The sequence below is a fragment of the Homalodisca vitripennis genome, chromosome 4 (assembly GCF_021130785.1).
Source record: "Homalodisca vitripennis isolate AUS2020 chromosome 4, UT_GWSS_2.1, whole genome shotgun sequence".
Taxonomy (NCBI): Eukaryota; Metazoa; Arthropoda; class Insecta; order Hemiptera; family Cicadellidae; genus Homalodisca; species Homalodisca vitripennis.
In genome coordinates this window covers 172,230,772-172,249,923 of record NC_060210.1, presented here as the reverse complement: position 1 = coordinate 172,249,923, position 19,152 = coordinate 172,230,772, and the positions used below count along the sequence as shown (strand labels likewise).

General features: G+C 34.3%; 1 protein-coding gene across 22 annotated transcripts in view; it reads left to right on the top strand.

Annotated features, from left to right (window-relative positions):
- Window positions 1-19,152, top strand: part of LOC124360638 (protein PRRC2C) — a 158,080-nt gene that overhangs the window by 19,896 nt on the left and 119,032 nt on the right. For all 22 annotated transcript variants that reach the window (XM_046814423.1, XM_046814424.1, XM_046814434.1 and 19 more), the window contains exons 4-7: window positions 393-601; window positions 12,183-12,274; window positions 13,669-13,812; window positions 18,729-18,891. In XM_046814423.1, the coding sequence (XP_046670379.1) occupies window positions 393-601; window positions 12,183-12,274; window positions 13,669-13,812; window positions 18,729-18,891 (608 nt within the window). The remainder of the gene's footprint in view (window positions 1-392; window positions 602-12,182; window positions 12,275-13,668; window positions 13,813-18,728; window positions 18,892-19,152) is intronic.

Genomic DNA, 19,152 nt, shown 5'->3' with positions numbered 1-19,152 from the left:
TTGGGTATATTTATATAAAGGATTCGAGGCAAAAGCGTGAAAACGCCTTTATATTTATTTTTATTTATATCTTTTTAAACGTTTCAACCCGTACAACTTAACTCAGCATATCTTAATAAGGTATGAAATTGTAATTTCTTGGTAACCTTTACAACTTGGCCCTTTTTGAAATAAGTACTTATTTTATATCCTATTAAGGTATGCCAATTGTTTTCTATAATTTTGGGCGTTTCCTCAATTAGTTAATCATAGTATTACAAACAAAGTGGATATTTATGACAAATTGAATAAAGTTAAAAAATTAATATTACATAGTGAATAATTAAACTTTATTTTTTTAATATTATTTATATAGTATGGCTGTTCATTTACCAGTTTGATTTTATTTTCAGCGGAAGGAAGTTGGATGCAAGGTGGCAGTCGGCCTCAGGGGCAGATGACAGCAGGGGGTGGCAACCCGCCGGGGACTGTTCCTGTCCCGGGCCCCCTCCCACTCCCACAAGGTTTAGATATGGGTGGCGGACGGAGCAGCTTGGCCCCACCTGGGGTGGGCGGGGTCCCGGCAGGCCCACAAAACCACTACAGACTCATGCCTCAGTTTGTAAGTCCACAGCTTTGACAAAAAAATCAGATTTCTTTTAAATGATATATCATTGTTTCTATATTTAAGATGTTATCTATTTTATAAAAATAACAAGACGGGAGAACACTAGATCATGTGTTACAAAACAGACTTCAATATATTTCTAGGCCATGGACATTATCTCAGCTGTATTCCTTAGCTAATATTCCTAATCTGAAAGTCTGCCTTAGCCTAACTACTTTCAAAAAGTATTTAGAGTCAACAGTAATAATTATTAGACATTAACCTTTTCGCCGCGTAAATCGACAATAGTCGACTCACCGTTTTTTTTTCCGTTCGCCGCGTAAATCGACTTTAGTCACGGCAGCAGAAAAACTTCTCCGTTGGCTGTGGTAAGTCGACTATAGTCCCCAAGTGAGTAAACGCCATATTCACTGCCTTCTGTAAAGTGCTACAGCCGCGCGGCAAAATATTTGAAACTAGACTAGTCACATGACGATGTTGGCAGTTGTTCGGGATCGCGTTCTGCTGCTTTTGCCGTGTTTACTAACATTAAACATTGGTTATGTTTGGTTATTTGTTTTGATTTATTGTATTCATATTGTTTTAGTTTTTATTGCTTAATATTTTAATGCAAGTAAGTGTTTTAACATTAAAAAGTGTTGTGTTACTGTAGTGAATATCTTACAACAAAAAGGCTGTGATTGTTAGGTATGTAGGCTAGTCAGGGACAATAGTTTTTACAAATTTCTAGCCTGTTGAGGTTATCCTGTTTAATAATGGAACAAATAACCGATGATGAGATTAATGAATATTTGAATCATGGTAATGAAGACTCAGATTTTGAAATAGGTGATAACAATGTAGACTATTCTTCTGAAAGTGATATAGATGATCCATTAGATGAAAATAGCCCTAGAGCATCTAGGCCTAAATCTCAACAAAACAATGCTACCTTGTGGGATGAAATTTAAATAGGTTCTAACATAGTATTAGACAAAATACCTAAATTTACACTTTGTGATACACCTAAGGTCCAAATTTGAAAACCTAACTCCAACTGAATCATTTTCATAAATTCTTTCCTGAAGCAATCTATAAATATGTAGCTGAACAGACAAATATTTATTCTTTACAATGTTGTGATGTAACAACTGACATTCCCAAACGTTCTAGACTACACCAACTAAAAGAAATCGATGAAAGGGACATGAAAGCTTTTGTAGCAACGCAAAATTTCAATGGGACTCATTCATAAGCCAAACGAAGAATCATATTTTCAAGACGGCTTTTGGCTGACAAAAACTCCGGCATTTTCCAAAATATTTTCTAGAGACCAATATCAACTAATCAAGTCTTTTTTGCATTTCAATGATAAATAGCAATCAGGTGTCAAAGGGTAATCTGGATATGATCCACTGTTCAAAATAAGGCCCTTGATAGATTTTTGTTTCTAAAACATATCTAGACAACTATGAGCCTGGAGAGGCACTTTCTATAGATGAAAGTATGGTTAAATTTAAAGGTAGGGCTATCCTTCAAACAATATCTCCCAAGCAAGCCATCAACAAAATGGGGAATCAAGGTTATGTCGCTCTGTGACTCTTCAAATGGATTTCTGTTGAGATTCAAGGTGTATACTGGGAAAGAAACCGACAGTAAAGATGAGGGCCCTGGGTAGTAGAGTTGTAAAAGATTTGTTACTAGGTTTTGAATCTACTAACAGAATCATATACATGGACAATTTCTACTCTAGTGTTGATTTATTCAACGGACCTGAGGTTGAGTGGGTTGGGAGCATGTGGTACGGTGAGAGCAAACCGAAAAAATTTGCCTGCACAAATGAAAAATTTGAAAGAAAAAGAAAGGTGACTTCCCAACAACATGGATTAGAGAATCTAAGGATATGATAGCATGTTCCTGGCAAGATACAGGAAAAGTAAACATGCTCTCTACTGTAGGTGACACTGGAGTAAAATTAATTGAAGTCAGATCAAAGACAGGCAGACGAGAAGTCACAAAGCCCAATATTCAAGTACTGTACAACAAAAATATGGGTGGAGTAGACTATTTTGACAAGTTTTGTTCTATGTATCCTTATGGCCATAAATCAATGAAATGGTACCACCCCTAATGCATTTTGTCATTGAAAATTGCATTGATAAATGGCTGCATAGCTTATAATATGCAAAATGGTGTAAGATCTCTAACCCACAAAAAGTTTCGAGAACAGGTTATTGACGGGTTACTAAGTGCATGGCAACCTAGAACTGCAATCCGACGTGGTCGAAAATTGAGCAACCCTCTTGATGACAGACTATCAGGGAAAATCCATTTTATCAGCCAATATGGAGATAAAAACCCACAAACTCAACTGTGCTTGTTTGTAGTATTCCTACCATCAAGCTGCACCAAAAAAGGGAAAAGGCACGTGTAAAAGAAAGCAACACATCGTATTTTTGTAAAACTTGCCAGGATGAGCCACCCCTGTGCATAGTTCCTTGTTTTTGAAATTTATCACTCTATAAAGATTTATAAGAAAACTTGCAATTGCTAAAAACCAAGACAATCTTGTAAGGCTATAAGAGAATGTTTGCATATTGGACAACATTTTTGCATTTTTTATTTTTTATGTTTTAGGCCTACTAAACTTGTATTTATTGTGACTTATTACTTGAAACTATTAAAAAAGTAAATTGAAGAATGAATAGTTTTAACTTTGTGTAAATAATTCTAAATGTATAAAAGTGAGTGTTGTGAGACATGGACTCCCTGCTACTTCTGCGCCTCGTGCGAATCACCACATTTTCAGCTTTACTGGTAAAATTTATATTATTATGTACAAATTACTTGTTACACAATATCATATATGGGTGTATGTACAATTAAATTATGATATAAAGTTCATTCAGACTGCACATCAACCGACGTATACAATTTAATATTTTTTTTTACAAATTTTTTTGATAAAATTAACTAAAAAACATGTATTATTCACCATTAAAAAAATTTTAATGTTGCGTTTTTTCTTACTAAAACATGTGTATAACATCTCAAGGAACCAAAATAATAATGTTTAATAATTGTAGGAAAAAAAATTTTTTTTTGTCAAAAAATGTAAATCTTGGAACAGTGTTGGTTTATTAATTCGCGGCGAAAAGGTTAATAATAAGATAACTTGATTACACTATGATTACGATTTAGTGAACTATTTGTTACAGGAACAACCTTATATTTATTTCCTTTGTAGGTTTACAATGTTATTTTATCTAGTAGTGTCAGTACAGTTAGTTATTGAATGATTAAATATTTTGTTGTTTCCTTGATATTGTGCTTCTGCTCTTGTGTGATATAGGCAAATGTTCATCTTTATGTGATTCTATTTATCTGATAAATGTAAAATATTTAGGAGCCAACCATTGAATACGTTTTTATGTTCGCTTTCAGTGCAACTCTGGCACAATGCAAATTTGTTGTTTTACGGTAATTTTGTTAGCAGAAAGCTTTCTAATCCATTCTGACTTACTTCTCACAAGGAAATTAAGTTTTAGGCATTAAGGAATTTGTTCTAACTTAGGAAGTCCTTATATTACTTAGTATAAGCAATTATGATGTAGTATGATGGGAGTCCTATAAAAATTTTAAAACTTAAGTAGCCATGCATTAGGTAGATATTATTTAAGTTCATGGTAAATAGTATCAGAGTTTAACTTAATTATTATATCATGTTTGACACGTGTAGGAGCATTTCTGGTTCTAATTAATTATATACATAACGTCACAACTGAATCTGCCTTGTCATCCCGATCAAGAAAACACAAATCTCGGATCAAAGCGTATATTTCCAGTCCTTGTCATATATTTCAAGTCTAAGATATTTCCAGTACCATAGTAGAGTTTGCCTTGTTGTTCTGACGAAGAAAAAATATATATACTTACGTAGGACCGAGATACCAACGTCGGTTAAAAAGTGCCTACTTAAGACCGTTTAAATTCACTTACCTACTATGTCACAGTTTAGCTTGCCATATTGCCTCGATCAAAATACTATATACATTTGATTATCTAGTTCTCGGAAATGTATTTTGGTCAAAATCGTGTTGACATAGTTGAGTTTGCCTTGTCCTGATGAGGAAAATACACACATAATGGGACTGAAAAGCCTATTACGACCTAGGGGGAAGTTCTACCTACTTCTTATGTACGTTCGGTATAAGAGGAAAATCCTTATTAAGGTTATGCAACATTCCAAAATAACCGTTATAAAAGTTTTGCGTTACAGTTGTTTTTTGGACTTTAGCCAGGGAAAGAATGAATCGTTGAGGCATGTTATTATTCATTTCTCTGTTTTTCCATAAGCCATTGTTAAAATGTAATATCATAATGTCAAGGAAGCCCACCAGTTTAAAGTAACTTATGTGAAAACATTCATAACTTTGTTCATTAAGGTTAGTTTTATAACAGTATTTAATGCATTAGATGATTTTAATTCATCACTGGCACAATCTGGAGTAAAATTTATATATTAATGTTTTATTTACTATCTGCATTACACTACCGATCAAGCACTGTTTACTTATTATTGATAAAATTGAAATGTAAAGAGATGTTTCAGAAAGTTTGTTGAACTATAACTGTCAACAGCTGTTTAGTGCCAGTTTAATTTGAACTATAAAACGTAAAAACTAAATTTTTTTTTCTAAATTCCAAAATATTTCAGGTAACTTATCTTAACTTTTTCTTCATAAAAACATTCCTTGGATTTCAATGGACATTTTACAAAAAAATTAACAGAATTGGTCCAGCCGTTATCGAGATTAGCGCTTACCAACACATTTCGTCATTCATTTTTATTTATAAGATATATATATATATAAAATTTGTATATAAATAAAATAATGGTCTCTTATTGGTTGAGCTTCATTCAAGCATATCGCTCAGTAGACTGGCATAATTTCACTTCTGCCTGCCTGGAGGCTGTAAAATTTTTTTTTTCTGTATGCCTGTATTTGGACGGTACCTATGAAAAGTGCATAAAGTGCCTGCGTCGCTAATTTTGACATTTTGTATTTCGATAATATTGTATATAGTACAACGTTATTTTGGCCAAATAACCAGATAGCTATATTCAATAGGTTCCAAAATATCGATAAATACAAGTTTCATGTTGTTTCCTTACTCTTTGATCTGTAAAACATATTTTGTTTGGGTACTTATCAGGAGGCCACTATTTTGGGATGAGTTTTCCTTATCGGGGACAAAATAAATTACAGCATTAAAAAGAACAGACTTTTGTTAACCTATTTTGAAATTTACAAGTTATCAATGAAACAAACACTAAAAGAATAACATTTTATTATTCGAAAATGACACGTGATTCGTGCATCTAGGCCTACTTAAGGATAGCTTAACACATTCACTGCTGCCAGAAAATACGTAAAATACAAGCCCATGCTGAAAATATTTTTTTTAGGTTTTACTTACCATTATTATGTGGAGACTTCATATGCACCATCAATGATGTGTATATGTCCATATATACATATATACAGCAACAATATAGTAGCGGCACCGGAAGGTGCCGGCCGCACTCGCAGGTCAGATGCCATTGGACACCCACCCGACGGTGTCCAGTCGCGTCCGTCACTTTCCACGCACAACACTTTTCACTGTTCAAATTGTTTACAGTATTCATTCATTTGTAAACCGTCATACACACAATTATATACAATATTTACAATATTTCCCACTTTTTTTTCCTGCCTCATTTTCTTTCCTACTCATGATACTTGTCGAAGCATCTCAGTGCACATAGGCCAGGTTCGCGCAGGGCACTGGGCACAAAAGAAAAGGGTCATGGTTCTTTTTCTTTGTCTTTGAGCATTCTCTGCATCGTTTTCTCTTCATCCTTTCTCCTGTGTTGTCAGGTGTGTCCATTTTTGACAATACGTTGTCTTGACAGTTGTTTTTGTTGTCTAGGCCGGAGTGGAGGTGTGATTGCGTTTGCTGCAGGCAAAAGCATGTTGATGATGGACAATCTAAAGTGGTACAGCGATCTTTTCCTTGGGTTGGTTTGTAAATAAAGTTTTGAAAGGAGTTTTCACCAACAACGTCTGAAGGAAATGGACGAAGATCTTTTTGTACCAGCGAATTGATTTGTGTTCGAAGGCATAATAGCTCATAGCTGATCATTTCGGTCCACACCCTTCATATGGGCGTTGTACTGTATTAATGGCAGAGGCTTTTGGCGAGGTTGGTTTATACCTATTCATTGAGATGCCCAATCATTCTCAAACTCTGTGGATAGGTACAACACCTGACGCTTGTCGCACCATTTTGCTATCAAAAACACCATTGGCGTACCGTTCTGCCTTTTCTCCTCTGGCAAGACGAGCTGTCTTGAGATCTAGCGGAACATGCTTTCGGTCTGAGCGCATTGTGCCGGTGCAGTAGGTTTTTCTCACTCAGTAACTCGGTTGCAAGGGGGTAACTGATATAATAATTATCCATATACAATGAATGGCCCACCCCAAGCATTCCCCTCATCAAATACTTGACTACTTTGCTAGCATGACCTTTTCCTCCAAGTTCACCTCCCTTCCCCAGAATACACAGTGAAACTTACACAAAGTCCATCCGGGTTCACATAACGAGTAAATCTTGATACCATATTTATGGCGCTTTCCTTGAATGTAATTGTCGAAAGTGCAGACGTCCTCTCCATAGCACCACCATTCCTTCATCAATCGACAACTCTCGACTTGGGGTAGTAGATGGTTTTTCATCTTTTGATTGAAATAGTCAATTCAAAAGCCTGACTTTGTAGAGGCGATCATCAGGTACAGTCTCTTCGTCACTTTCATAAAAATTTAAACATCTTAGGATCAGGAGAAATCTGTCTCTGCTCATTTGGGATCTCACGAATCCAAAATTAAACATACGATCAGTTTTCCAGTAATCGTTTAAGACGATTGATTTTTTACAGTTTCCCATGTGAAAGATTAGCCCGAAAAATTTTTTCAGTTCAGGCCACTGTCAGTTCCTGCCAATTATTTATTCTTGATTTTATTTTGAGGTTAGGGGAAAATAATATTTTCCCAGGCATTTTTGTTAGTGGCAGACACAATTTTTTCCAACAAGGTATCATCAAGTAGTAAAAAAAAACCAATCGAAAGGATCGTTTGTTCCGGGGGCAGGTACAAGCAATTTGTTTTCTTTTGTGAAGGGAATTCTTCGCATACCTGCAGTACGAAGTGACCATATTGGGTCAGAAATCACTTGATCAGCTTCCTGGTCATCCGTGTCCTCATCTCTCGATGTCCACAGGCGCCACCACATTGACAATAGGCGGCGCGTCAAGCTGGGCTTGGTCAATGTCACTCTCCGGGCCGGCAGACGCCACAGAATCGTCAGAACTACTTTCCACATCACTCTCACTCAAATAGTGTCTTATTTGGCTAGAACTAGGACCATCCATTGTTCACAACGAAGTTCACAGCCCCTACAACTATAACAATACACCAAACACACAGATTAGCCGATGAACTCAACCCGAACCACGTGGAAACAACAAACAAGGGTACTCTACACGCGGCGCGAAATATACCTTCCTCACGCAGAAGCTGAAACAGCACTGACGTTGTGAAATCTAGAAGGTGGCGTGACACCGTCCGGTGCCGAACGCACCCGAGGACAACCCGAAGCGCGGCACCGTGCGGTGCCAGCCCGCATTCAATGTGTTAACTAAGCATATTCACAGGCAATTTGGCGACAGGAAATATGACTCATATAGTATTTTTCTATTCATTATTTTTCTATTCCAAAAGGAAAACTTGTCCAAAAATAGTGGGCTGCAATAATACTGAAGTACCTATGCGATAATTTTGTCTTCCAGTCACGACGTAGTGGACGAGTACCATGTTGCGTAATGGTCATTCTTGTTGTTTATGTGCCAATAACTAAGCATTTGAGTAAACTATGGATACACAAACTATAATAGTAATTTATTCAGTGTTTTACCGTATTTTTTTTATAGAAGTAATGTTGTGATTTAGTTGTGTCCAAGCAAAAAACACGAGTTTTCAGTGTAAATATAATAAGGTTATTTTGGTTATTACAAAGTTGCTGACACCCATACAAAAGAAATGTAAGCAAGTATTTGTCTCTACATTTACTAATGATATTTATTTGTGTTACCTTGATGTTTTATTTTATGTATTTTTAAAACTACACTATTACTATGTAATTTCTAAACTCTGACAAATGAAGTACAATTTACAAAATGTCCAGTACCGAGCAACATTTTGTTTATAATGAATGTCTGTTTTTATTGTAGAATCATGTATTACGCATGGGTTTTATTTAGTATTTTATGACCTTTATGCACCTTGGTATAAAGAAAACAAATCCTAAAATACTGTACACACTGAATTAGGTTCATGTCTCATGTTCTTTGTTTCATTAGATAAAAACAACAACAAAATTATAAAAATCTGTTGGATAGTTATTTTACAACAGCTATTTTCCCAAAAGCTTACAAATATGCAAGAAACAGCCCTGCACTCTATGCATATGACTTGGGAAAATGCCTGTGGCACGCAAAGGATTAATAATCTTGAAATAGACTATAGTCGAATAGATATAACTTCCGACGAATTGGAAGGGTGTGGAGGGGCAGCGAGCAGTGGGGAGACTGATGCCGCGGTGTTGCCACGTTGGTGCGGGCACTGCTGTGAGCGGTCACTTTCTCACCGAACACTGAGAAGAGAACATGAGACGGTGCGTGCCAGCGTACTTACCAACAAACAACGCGTCAGTGTGTGTTGTCTTTTGATTGTTTATACTAGTAATCAGAAACGAAATTTCTCTAATTTAACACAAATATGTGCGATATTAATATGTTACCATTATACTATATAATAATCTACAACTACTAAATAATTCGGATATCATGAAGGACAAATAATTTGGGTACTCTGAAAACCTAATATTGCATTCACAACACAAATATATTTATTTCGGGGGCTGTCAAAATACTTCAAACACCATCAGCATACATTCTGTTGACATATTTCCTGTGTTCCTTAATCAGTTTGCACTCTATATTCGTCAGCAAAATCTTCCAGGTCACTAGTTTCACTGTCACTGTCATCTCTATTCACGTGAATTATCATTTCCTCTACTGCTGTTTCAATGAGACCTTCTTGTGCCCACGCTTCTAAAATAGATTTTTTGTGTGCTTTACGATATCCGTCCATTCTACGGTTGTAACTTGTTGAAGTCCTTCTTCGGTTAACCTCCTAACTTCAGTCATGTTAAATGTTTTATTGTTCCGAGCAACGTGTCCCTTAACTTGTGCCCAAACCATCTCTATTGCATTGAAATGGCAATGGTAAGGTGGCAGTCTGACAGTTTTATGTCCTTGGGCTTTAGCCATCTCATCTATAATATACTTGGGGACCGGTGCGCGGTGGTTTATTCATTTCACATATTTCTAACAACTCGGCTTTTGTAAAATCTTCTGCAAATTGTATGTTATGCTCGCGAAGCCACGCCTGAATTTCCGCTTTTTTGTTACGTTACGTTGGGGCCTTATCTAAAACCTTGGAGTGGTATGGGGCGTTGTCCATAGCAATAACCGATGGAGCAGAAAGGTTAGGTAGAAGTGATTCTCTGAACCATTTTGAAAAAGTGTCATGGTTCATTTCTTCATGGTAGTCTGTGGTTTGCTTTGAAGCAAATAACAAGCAATAATTAGGAACAAACCCTCCAGATGTACCAGCGTGCAGTAAAATAAGCCTACCGCTTTTGCCAATATGCCTTTGCCGATGTGGCAACAGTGCCTGTTGCTATGGCAACCGCGTCATACGCTCCTTGCTCCTATTGGTCAGGTAGCCAACCAGGCAGTTCTCCCTCTCACTCCAATGTCAGAACGCCCCGCCCCGCCGATTCGGAAGTTATATCTATTCGACTATAAACTATACTCTGTTTCATGTTCATCATGCATTACGGAGCGGCTGTAAGCCATGTTATCCAAACGGCAGTTCTCGTCGTACTAGCTGTTCTCAAACATCGAATCCCGAAGCTACGCTCCATAAACACATAGAACTTAATACGTTTTTTCGGTTATACTAAATTTTTGTTCTTTTCAAATTTAGTTCTTAGGTTTAGACAACACATCTTTCAAGCAGGTTTCTTATTTCAGATTATATGCTACTTACATTTTTCAATTTACGTTACTTTTCAGTTAAATAAAATTACTGTGATAAATTTAAAGTATTAACATATTTAGTAAATTGATAATGGTAGTTTATAGATTACCTGTACATTAGTTACACGTTAAATAAATTTTACGTTAAATAAATTTTGTAGTTATGTAAAAGTAATAAATTTTAAGTGTTAAAGTTAATAATACAAAAATAATATTAAACTACAAAAGTACTTATTTGTATTCAAAATCACACTCAGTTGTACTATTTATTTTATTTTGTGTATTATTTTATGTTATATTTATATCATTTGTCACTATGTTGATTACCTGTCCGCTCTTTAACCCGTTCAGAATAATGACATTTTGCAATGTAAGTTTAAAAATAATTGGAGTGAATCGGCGAATAAATAGTATAATATAATAAAAACTACATCATATTTGTACCTATATTTGCATGTGCAAAAACTAGAATCTTTTTACTGTTACTGCAATAAAAATTATCTCTATTTTATCATCACAACATAACCATACTATTTTAATGTTTCAGTAATTATATATCAATTTGGTTAATGAATTATAAGTTTCTTTCACACCTCTCTTTTTGTAAACTTTTTTAGTGATGCAAACATCACAGATAAATAAAGCATATGTGAACAAAAGGTAGGGTAAAGTAAAATCTATTTAAGCACTTTCGCACAGATCGCGAAGACAGTAACCCGCATGACACTAGGCATGATGTTTACAGTAAAGGTAGTAACATGATTACGTACCATTAACCTTGTATTGCATCTTGTGAACATAGAATCGAGTATAAGCATTTCATTACTATCTAATCTTAATCATAAACAAGATAATTGAATTGACCAGGGCATTCATTTTGGGGAAATCAATTGATAAAAGTGACTTCAAAAGAGCAGTTACTGTAAAAAAAACCATAGTAGTTCCACTACTGTCAAAGTTGCTCCAGAAATATTATGCTTTAAAAACAGTTGAAAAAATTGACTTTTCAGACACTGATACTGTTTTTATATTTAGTTTGATAGACCTATTTGGATTGTAAAATTAATTTGATTATTTCTTTTATAAACTATTCTAATCATAATGGGGAATTTATGACCCTATTTGTTTTATAACCTGTTAATTTAATTTCTGAATATTATTTTATTAATTATTTCTAAAAATATTAACCACTAGATACACCATTCATTGATACCAATTTTAGAGTTTTATAACAATAAAGTATTTTAAATTTAGTCCAAAATCGTCTTGTTACGAATTCAGTGATTCAGCCAGAAATGATAAAAGTAACTGGTAAAGTATTTTTGCTTTTATTTTTGTAAAACACAATTGTTTAACATTAATAATAATAATAATGAATTGGAATTCCAGATGATAAGACACAATCAGCCTCCAGGTGGATTTCCTCCGAACTATCATCCAGGACCACCTCGACCTCGATTTCCTCCATCACCTGATCTGAGGTATGATAATAAAATATAAGGTTCATAAAACATCATATACAAATAAGAAGAAATTAATAAAGTAGAGTGTCATAATGCTGGAAACATAAGTTTCTGTAATTTTTAAAAATTATTCTGTCTGTTTTTAAAACTAATAAATCATCAAAATTGTGGTGCAGTAACGAGAAAAGCTTCACAAATAGTCTATATCATTAAGTTATAATATTAATATCCTTAATATTTTTCCTTTCTGAATTATGCTTTAAAACATTTTGTGAAGCATCTGAATAACGTAGGCTGCATCCTAGAATATAGTCGAAGTAAACCACTTAAAGGTGCTGGTATCACACTGTTTAATGTGATCATTTTGATAAAATTACAGCCAAACAGGTTATTTTATACATTTTTAGTTTATATAAGAATATATAGGAAATATTGATCTGTATCCTGACTTTTGTCTTGCGCTAAACTGCATACAACCACAGTGTATTTCTTGTATATTATTTGTATTTGTACTGTATATTTTGTATTGTAACAGATGCTTAGCTTTTATGTACTAAATATCTGCCTTACAGAGTATTGTTTCAAAATAATCTATTTTGTTACAACACCTTGGTATGCTTTGTTCATTTACAACTGATGTCATGTACCCGATCGGATACACGTTGCTATGCATTTCCTTATTGCATTTTTATTGTTTGTCTGTCTTGGTGGTTTGTTAAACTTGATTCTATGCTTTTAAATACCCCAGGCTATTGTCTACCCCGTCTTGTGCACGGTTGCTTAATTTTTAAGGTAATATACCCCTTGATATACATGGAAAAACATTGAAAAAACATGTTGACTATTTATTTTTTATATAAATTGTGAAGCCTACATACTTTTATTGTTATACTTACATTTTTAAGGTTTTATAAGGTTAGTTTTTTGCCATTATTATTGAAATATTATACGGAATGTAAAAAGGTCCAGCAATTGGTTATCGCCGTGAACGTGTTTATTTACTCAAAGAGTCCAATGATGGTGGCTATCGATAACAGAAAATCTTGTTACATATATAATGTTTGTTTGAAAATATTTTATTTGAAATAATGTCTTTTGTCAAAAATCATTTTTATATAGTCTATTTCTGTTTATACAATTAGTATAAAGTGTTTTATTATCTATAAGTATATTTAAATAGATAAAGAGAATATACACTTCAAAATCATTGACGTCAGGAATAAGGCGAACTTTATATAATGATTAAACATGAAAAATCATTTCTGATCCTGATACTGAATTTTATTTACAAGCATTTTAATTACTTTAGGAAAAAGAATAGAGGCTTATTGTTGGAAGATATAGTTTTAGAAAGTAATTATAATTAGTTTAATTTTAAATAAAATAAATACCTTATGTAATTTGCTTTGTAGACTTATGCCACCAAATAAAGGGGTGACAAATATAGAGCAAGAAGAGATCACTTCAAGACCCATCATTAAGGAAGAGGACCTTAAAGTCATGGATGAAATTTCAAGAGATACAGGCTGGGCAGCTCATGATGAGATTGATTATAAGTAAGTAAATTTCCTGTACTTTGTTAACCTAATTGTGAATGATCTAAATTTGGTCTTGTTTGTTGAGTAAACTCCATCTGGTAGTCAGAACTCCTAATTATCAAGAGTTTTCAAGAGGCAAAGATTGGGCAGCTCTTTATGAAATTAATTACAAGTAAGTAGGTTTCATTTCCTTTGTTAACCTAAATTGTGAATGAGCTAAATTTGGTCTTTGTTAGTTGATTAAACTACCTGGAAGTGAAAACTCCTAATTAGCAAGAGTTTTAGAAAGATACAGGTTTTGCATCTTTAACAGACAGCAGAAAATTTAAAGTAATTTTAATCATCCCGTATATTATAACTTTTAGTAAAAATTGTTAATATTCATTTTGACAAAACTGTGCTTTTGATACGATCGGTAAAGCAGGCTTACCTTAACTAGATTGGAAGTTATTCCTCTTCTTCGTAGTATACATAGTTCTTTGATAAATCAGTAGCCTACCCATCTTATTATTTGAAATAAAATATTTAATTTTTTATGGTAAAAATTGTTTCAGACATAAAAATAAAGTTTAATTCATAAGGATTTTCCCTTATAGGTTATTCACTTAATTCAAAGGAGTTTTCTAATCAATTATTCAATTACAGTTCAACGTGTACTCCAATGTTTACAACACATTTCTCTAAACACCATCGGACATCTTCAACTGAAGCTTGCAGCATGTGTGCTCAAATGTGTTTGATAAGTCAATATCCAATTTTGTGTCAGATGTATCAAATTACTTAAAAAGAAGTGTACAAAATGAGGACAAGATTTTACTGGATCTCGAAAACAGAGTGTGGGAAGTATTAACAAACATTCTAGTAGATATGCTGCAAGCCTCAGTGGTAGATGTCCGATGGTGTTTGGAGAAATGTGTTGCCAACACTAGAGTAACTTTTTTGTTAGTCACAATTTTTACCATAAAAAATTAAATGTATTTCAAATATAAGATCGGTTTTGATTTATCAAACACCCTGCAAGTCATTAAATAAATACAAATGAACGAGATACTGTGATACTTGTTTGAGCACTTTGTTAAGTATAGAGATTCAGTTTGAAGTGTTCATTCAATACAAATTGAAAAAATAAAATTTTTCACCTTCCAAAGAGATTTCTGAGTCAGTAGGTGGCAGTATTTATTACACAGTTATTGGTACAAATTAGGTTCATTAGCCTTTTTTGTGCCATGTTGTAACAGATCAACATCGGTCAAATTCAAAGGTTCACGCCAAGATTGGTATGCAGAAATTGACATGAACCACAAACATCTGATAAAGCAAAAAACAGATTTAATGTTTAGATCCTATTTAAACATATTGGTCTAGGCTGAATATCTGACGACTTCTGTTGGTTTTCGGTATGTGAGCTCCGTTTTGTAACCCCAACGGTTGTCATGGAGATTTGGGCCTCTCTTCTGGTCTAAGCAGCGGAGAGGAAGGATATTCGTGATATGCTAGCAGAAAAGCACATGTTCTCATAATTTTTATAAAGTTAATTTTAAGTCAAAACAAATTGGTTAGTGATGTGATGTATAATGATCAAATATAAAATTTGACCTCCCTTTGGGGGGGACCCTGTCGGACGACAGCCTGACCGCGTATATGTTGGGCGCCATGCGAAGACACGAGTTCGTCTCCTGGCGTCAGACAGCGACACGCCTGTTTTCCTTTCCAGACCGGGTTAACCAATTGTAAAGAGAAATGAGTAAATTAATTAAACTCTACATGAAATGAATATAATTTTACAGAGACAGGACCACGTTGAAATTATTTTCAATTATATTACAAATTGATTTAAAATAGAAATCACACAGACAAATAGAAATAATAATTTGGAACAGAAAGAAACTATTAAGAAATTCAATAACATTGGTTTTAAAGAAAATGTTAATGACCATGTGTTCCGGTTGTCTTAACACCATTGTGAATTGAGCGATGACATTTAATGTTGTTAAATATTTTCATGTCGACCTGAATTAAAAATTTATTTTACTATTCTCACAATTAAATTAAATAAACTACATAACCCAAACTTCTGTAGCAATGCACTATCTGTATTTGGACTAATATTACAAAGGGCATGTGGGCATGGTGATAGTTACGTGAGCCAGGGTTTCTCGCAGTGAAGACCTCATTGAGGATCGACCATGATAATTTCTCACCTACACTGACACAAGAGCTGAAGATGGACCAGGATCAGGAAGTTGGTGGTCAGCCACATCATCAGCAACCTCCTTATTGAATGTTGAGGCATCTGGTAGTTGCCTAACAATGCCTGAAGAGCCGGAGACTGCTGACAGATTCAAGTAAAGTGGGGTTTACAGTAACAGCAGGGTTTTGGCAACATAAGTAACCACTTGTCTTCTTCTAGAAAGAAGAAATCATCACTTCCAGAAGAAAAGTATATCAGACTCTTAATGTCACTGTTTTTTAGACATTTCATTGTCACTGTCTAGTCTTAGGTTGCCTGAATTTGACAGGTTAACAAGTTCTCTCTCTATTAATAGAGGAGTTATCAGCAAAAAATTAGGGACAATATTGAAATGAAACATTAAAACAAGTAATAAACAAGCTCTAAATCAACATGATAAACCATACATATGATATTTAATTAATATTATAGCTTCCGAACTTTCGTTTCACTGCATAATAGTCTAACTAATAGGCTAATTTTTGACATATCACATATACAACCATGAAATTATATAAAAGACACAACATGTCTGTTTAAAAAGATCCGTAATAACCTTTTATATAAATAATTATTACTATCTCGTAAAATAAATATACCTTTTGTGACTAAATAAAAACCAAAATATCTACTCCCTGGATTCAAAATTTGGCCAATTTTAAATTTACCATAACAACAAAATGAATTTTACCTTTGAAATGAGCAATTCTTTTTGTTTGAATGGTATATAAACAGTATGAACTATCGAAATGGCTGTTTGTCAGATTGACAATGTCATGATGTAGATCACCTGTTTTTTTTTTTTTTTTTTTTTTTTTTTTTTTGTAGTTAAGAATGGCAGAAATTGGATTGAAGGTGATTTTATTTAAACTGCTATTGGGATTGGAAATTTTAGATTCGTAATTTATTTATAAGATTTGGAATTGGATTCGCGATTAGAAAATTATGGATTTGTCCATTACTAATACATATAACAAAATTTAGTTCAAACATAATGTAGCAATAACCTTTTTGTCTGTATGAATTTGTTGTGTGTTTGATAAAAGAATTACAATTTATGTATTCTATTCTGCAAACTACTGCATAATTATTTTATAACAATCTTTTTCTAAACCTATGTATTTTTTATTAAAATATTTCTCTTTTTAACACTTCTACATAAAGTCGTATAAAAATTGGTTAGTTTTTTATGAATGTTTAGATTATAAATAAAAACTAAATATTATTACATACAAGAAACGTTTTGATTTTGAAACATTTTACTTGGATGTGTTTTGTATTCTTCACATTATGGCTGAACAAGCATAAAAAGAATTCTGAAAATTAATTGGGGCAAACATTTTGTGCAGTAGATATTTCCTAGATGTTAGCAAATTACAGCAACAGTGTTTGCAATTTTATTTTATAAACATGAACTTGAGAAATAGTCTTGGTACTAAAATGATTAAGTTCTATTTTCGTTTTTGACAAATAACACCATTTATTCTGATTACGTTGAGTCAAATTTCGATCACCAGATAGATTTGAAGTGTTTATCTGATAAGTTTACAGCATTTTTATGTTTGACATATTTTCGAGAATGTACCTGTCACACACATGCGTGTGGGCACGCAAATACAAGGTCTGTCCAAAAAGTATCCGACTGCCGACAAGTAGGCGGCCGCGGCGTAACCGACTGGCTCGAACCGGTTATTGGAGGGGAGGGGCGAGCCTACTCCTTCCCATATTAGGCATTGAATACGACCCGGTCACTCAGTGAGTCACAGCGCTCTGTTCCGTACAGTACTGCCACGTGTGTGCGTCACATTTCAATGTAACTGAACGTGTTGAGCAGCGCATTTGCATTAAATTTTGCCAAAAACTTGGCCATTCAGCTTCAGAGACGATTACTATGGTACGGAGAATTTATGGTTACGTGTCTATGGGCGATACACAAGTAAAAGAGTGGTGTAGGCGGTTTTAAAAATGGCCGCATATCAGTGGAGAGTGATGACCGAACTGGCAGGCCTTCAACGGCCAGAAACGCTGAAAATGTTGAACTTGTTCGTGCAGCAATTAATGAAAACTGTCCGAGAGCTAGAAGAAGATTTAGGAATACCAAAATCGTCAGTTTGTAACATTTTACACGAAGATTTAAAAATAACCATGTTTCGGCAAAATTTGTTCCTCGGCTGCTGACAGAAGACCAAAAGAACTGTCGACTTGAAATCGCACAGGACAATCTGGATTTGATAAAAAGTGACCCAGGGCTATTTAAAAAAGTTATTACTGGTGATGAGTCATGGGTTTATGGCTACGACCCTGAAACAAAGGCTCAATTTTCACAGTGGAAAACTCGCGAAGAGCAACGGCCGAAAAAAGCACGACAAAGTCAAAGCAATGTCAAGACAATGCTGACAGTTTTTTTTACCAGGACGGCGTTGTTCATCACGAATATGCTCCAAGAGGCCAGATTGCCGTTGCCGCCAGTAACGTCAGTTCATGCCAGACGTCAAGGTCGGATACTTTTTGGACACACCTCGTATACGCGATTTAAAAAACTGAAAATGTTCAACCTGCAGAAAGTTTAATTTACTGGAAGTTATTATCACTTGGTATTCTAAAATAGTAAAAAATTAAAATAGTTTTTTACTTTTTTATAGCAGCTTAAATTTGTGTGTGATCCCTACAAATAATGTAACTAATATCATTCCCTTTTTTTCAGTCAAACTTTGTCATTCAGTGATGAGGAAGGAGTTCAGGATGATGAGTCAAAAGCAAAAAGCTATCGCCATTCTTTGCAGATGATGGAAAAACGTGATGTGGACAACAAAATGTGTTCAGAAAAAGAACGCAGTATATTGGAACCTGAGGAGAAAGTCAATAAAGTAAGATGTTTTGATAGTATGCTACTAAGTTGTTTTTTTAAACTAATGTAGTTTTAGCAATTTATTATATCTTTGTAAAATACTTCATAAAATTCCATTACAAATTTGGGAACTTGCCAATAATAGGACGCATTTCTTTCCGTTCTTGACATATGTGACACACAATTTTTTTTCACAATGTTAACCTCCTCCCAATGCTAATGAATCCTCTGAACAAAGCTACTAAATTGGGACACAAATTTTGAAGAGAACATTTGTAGC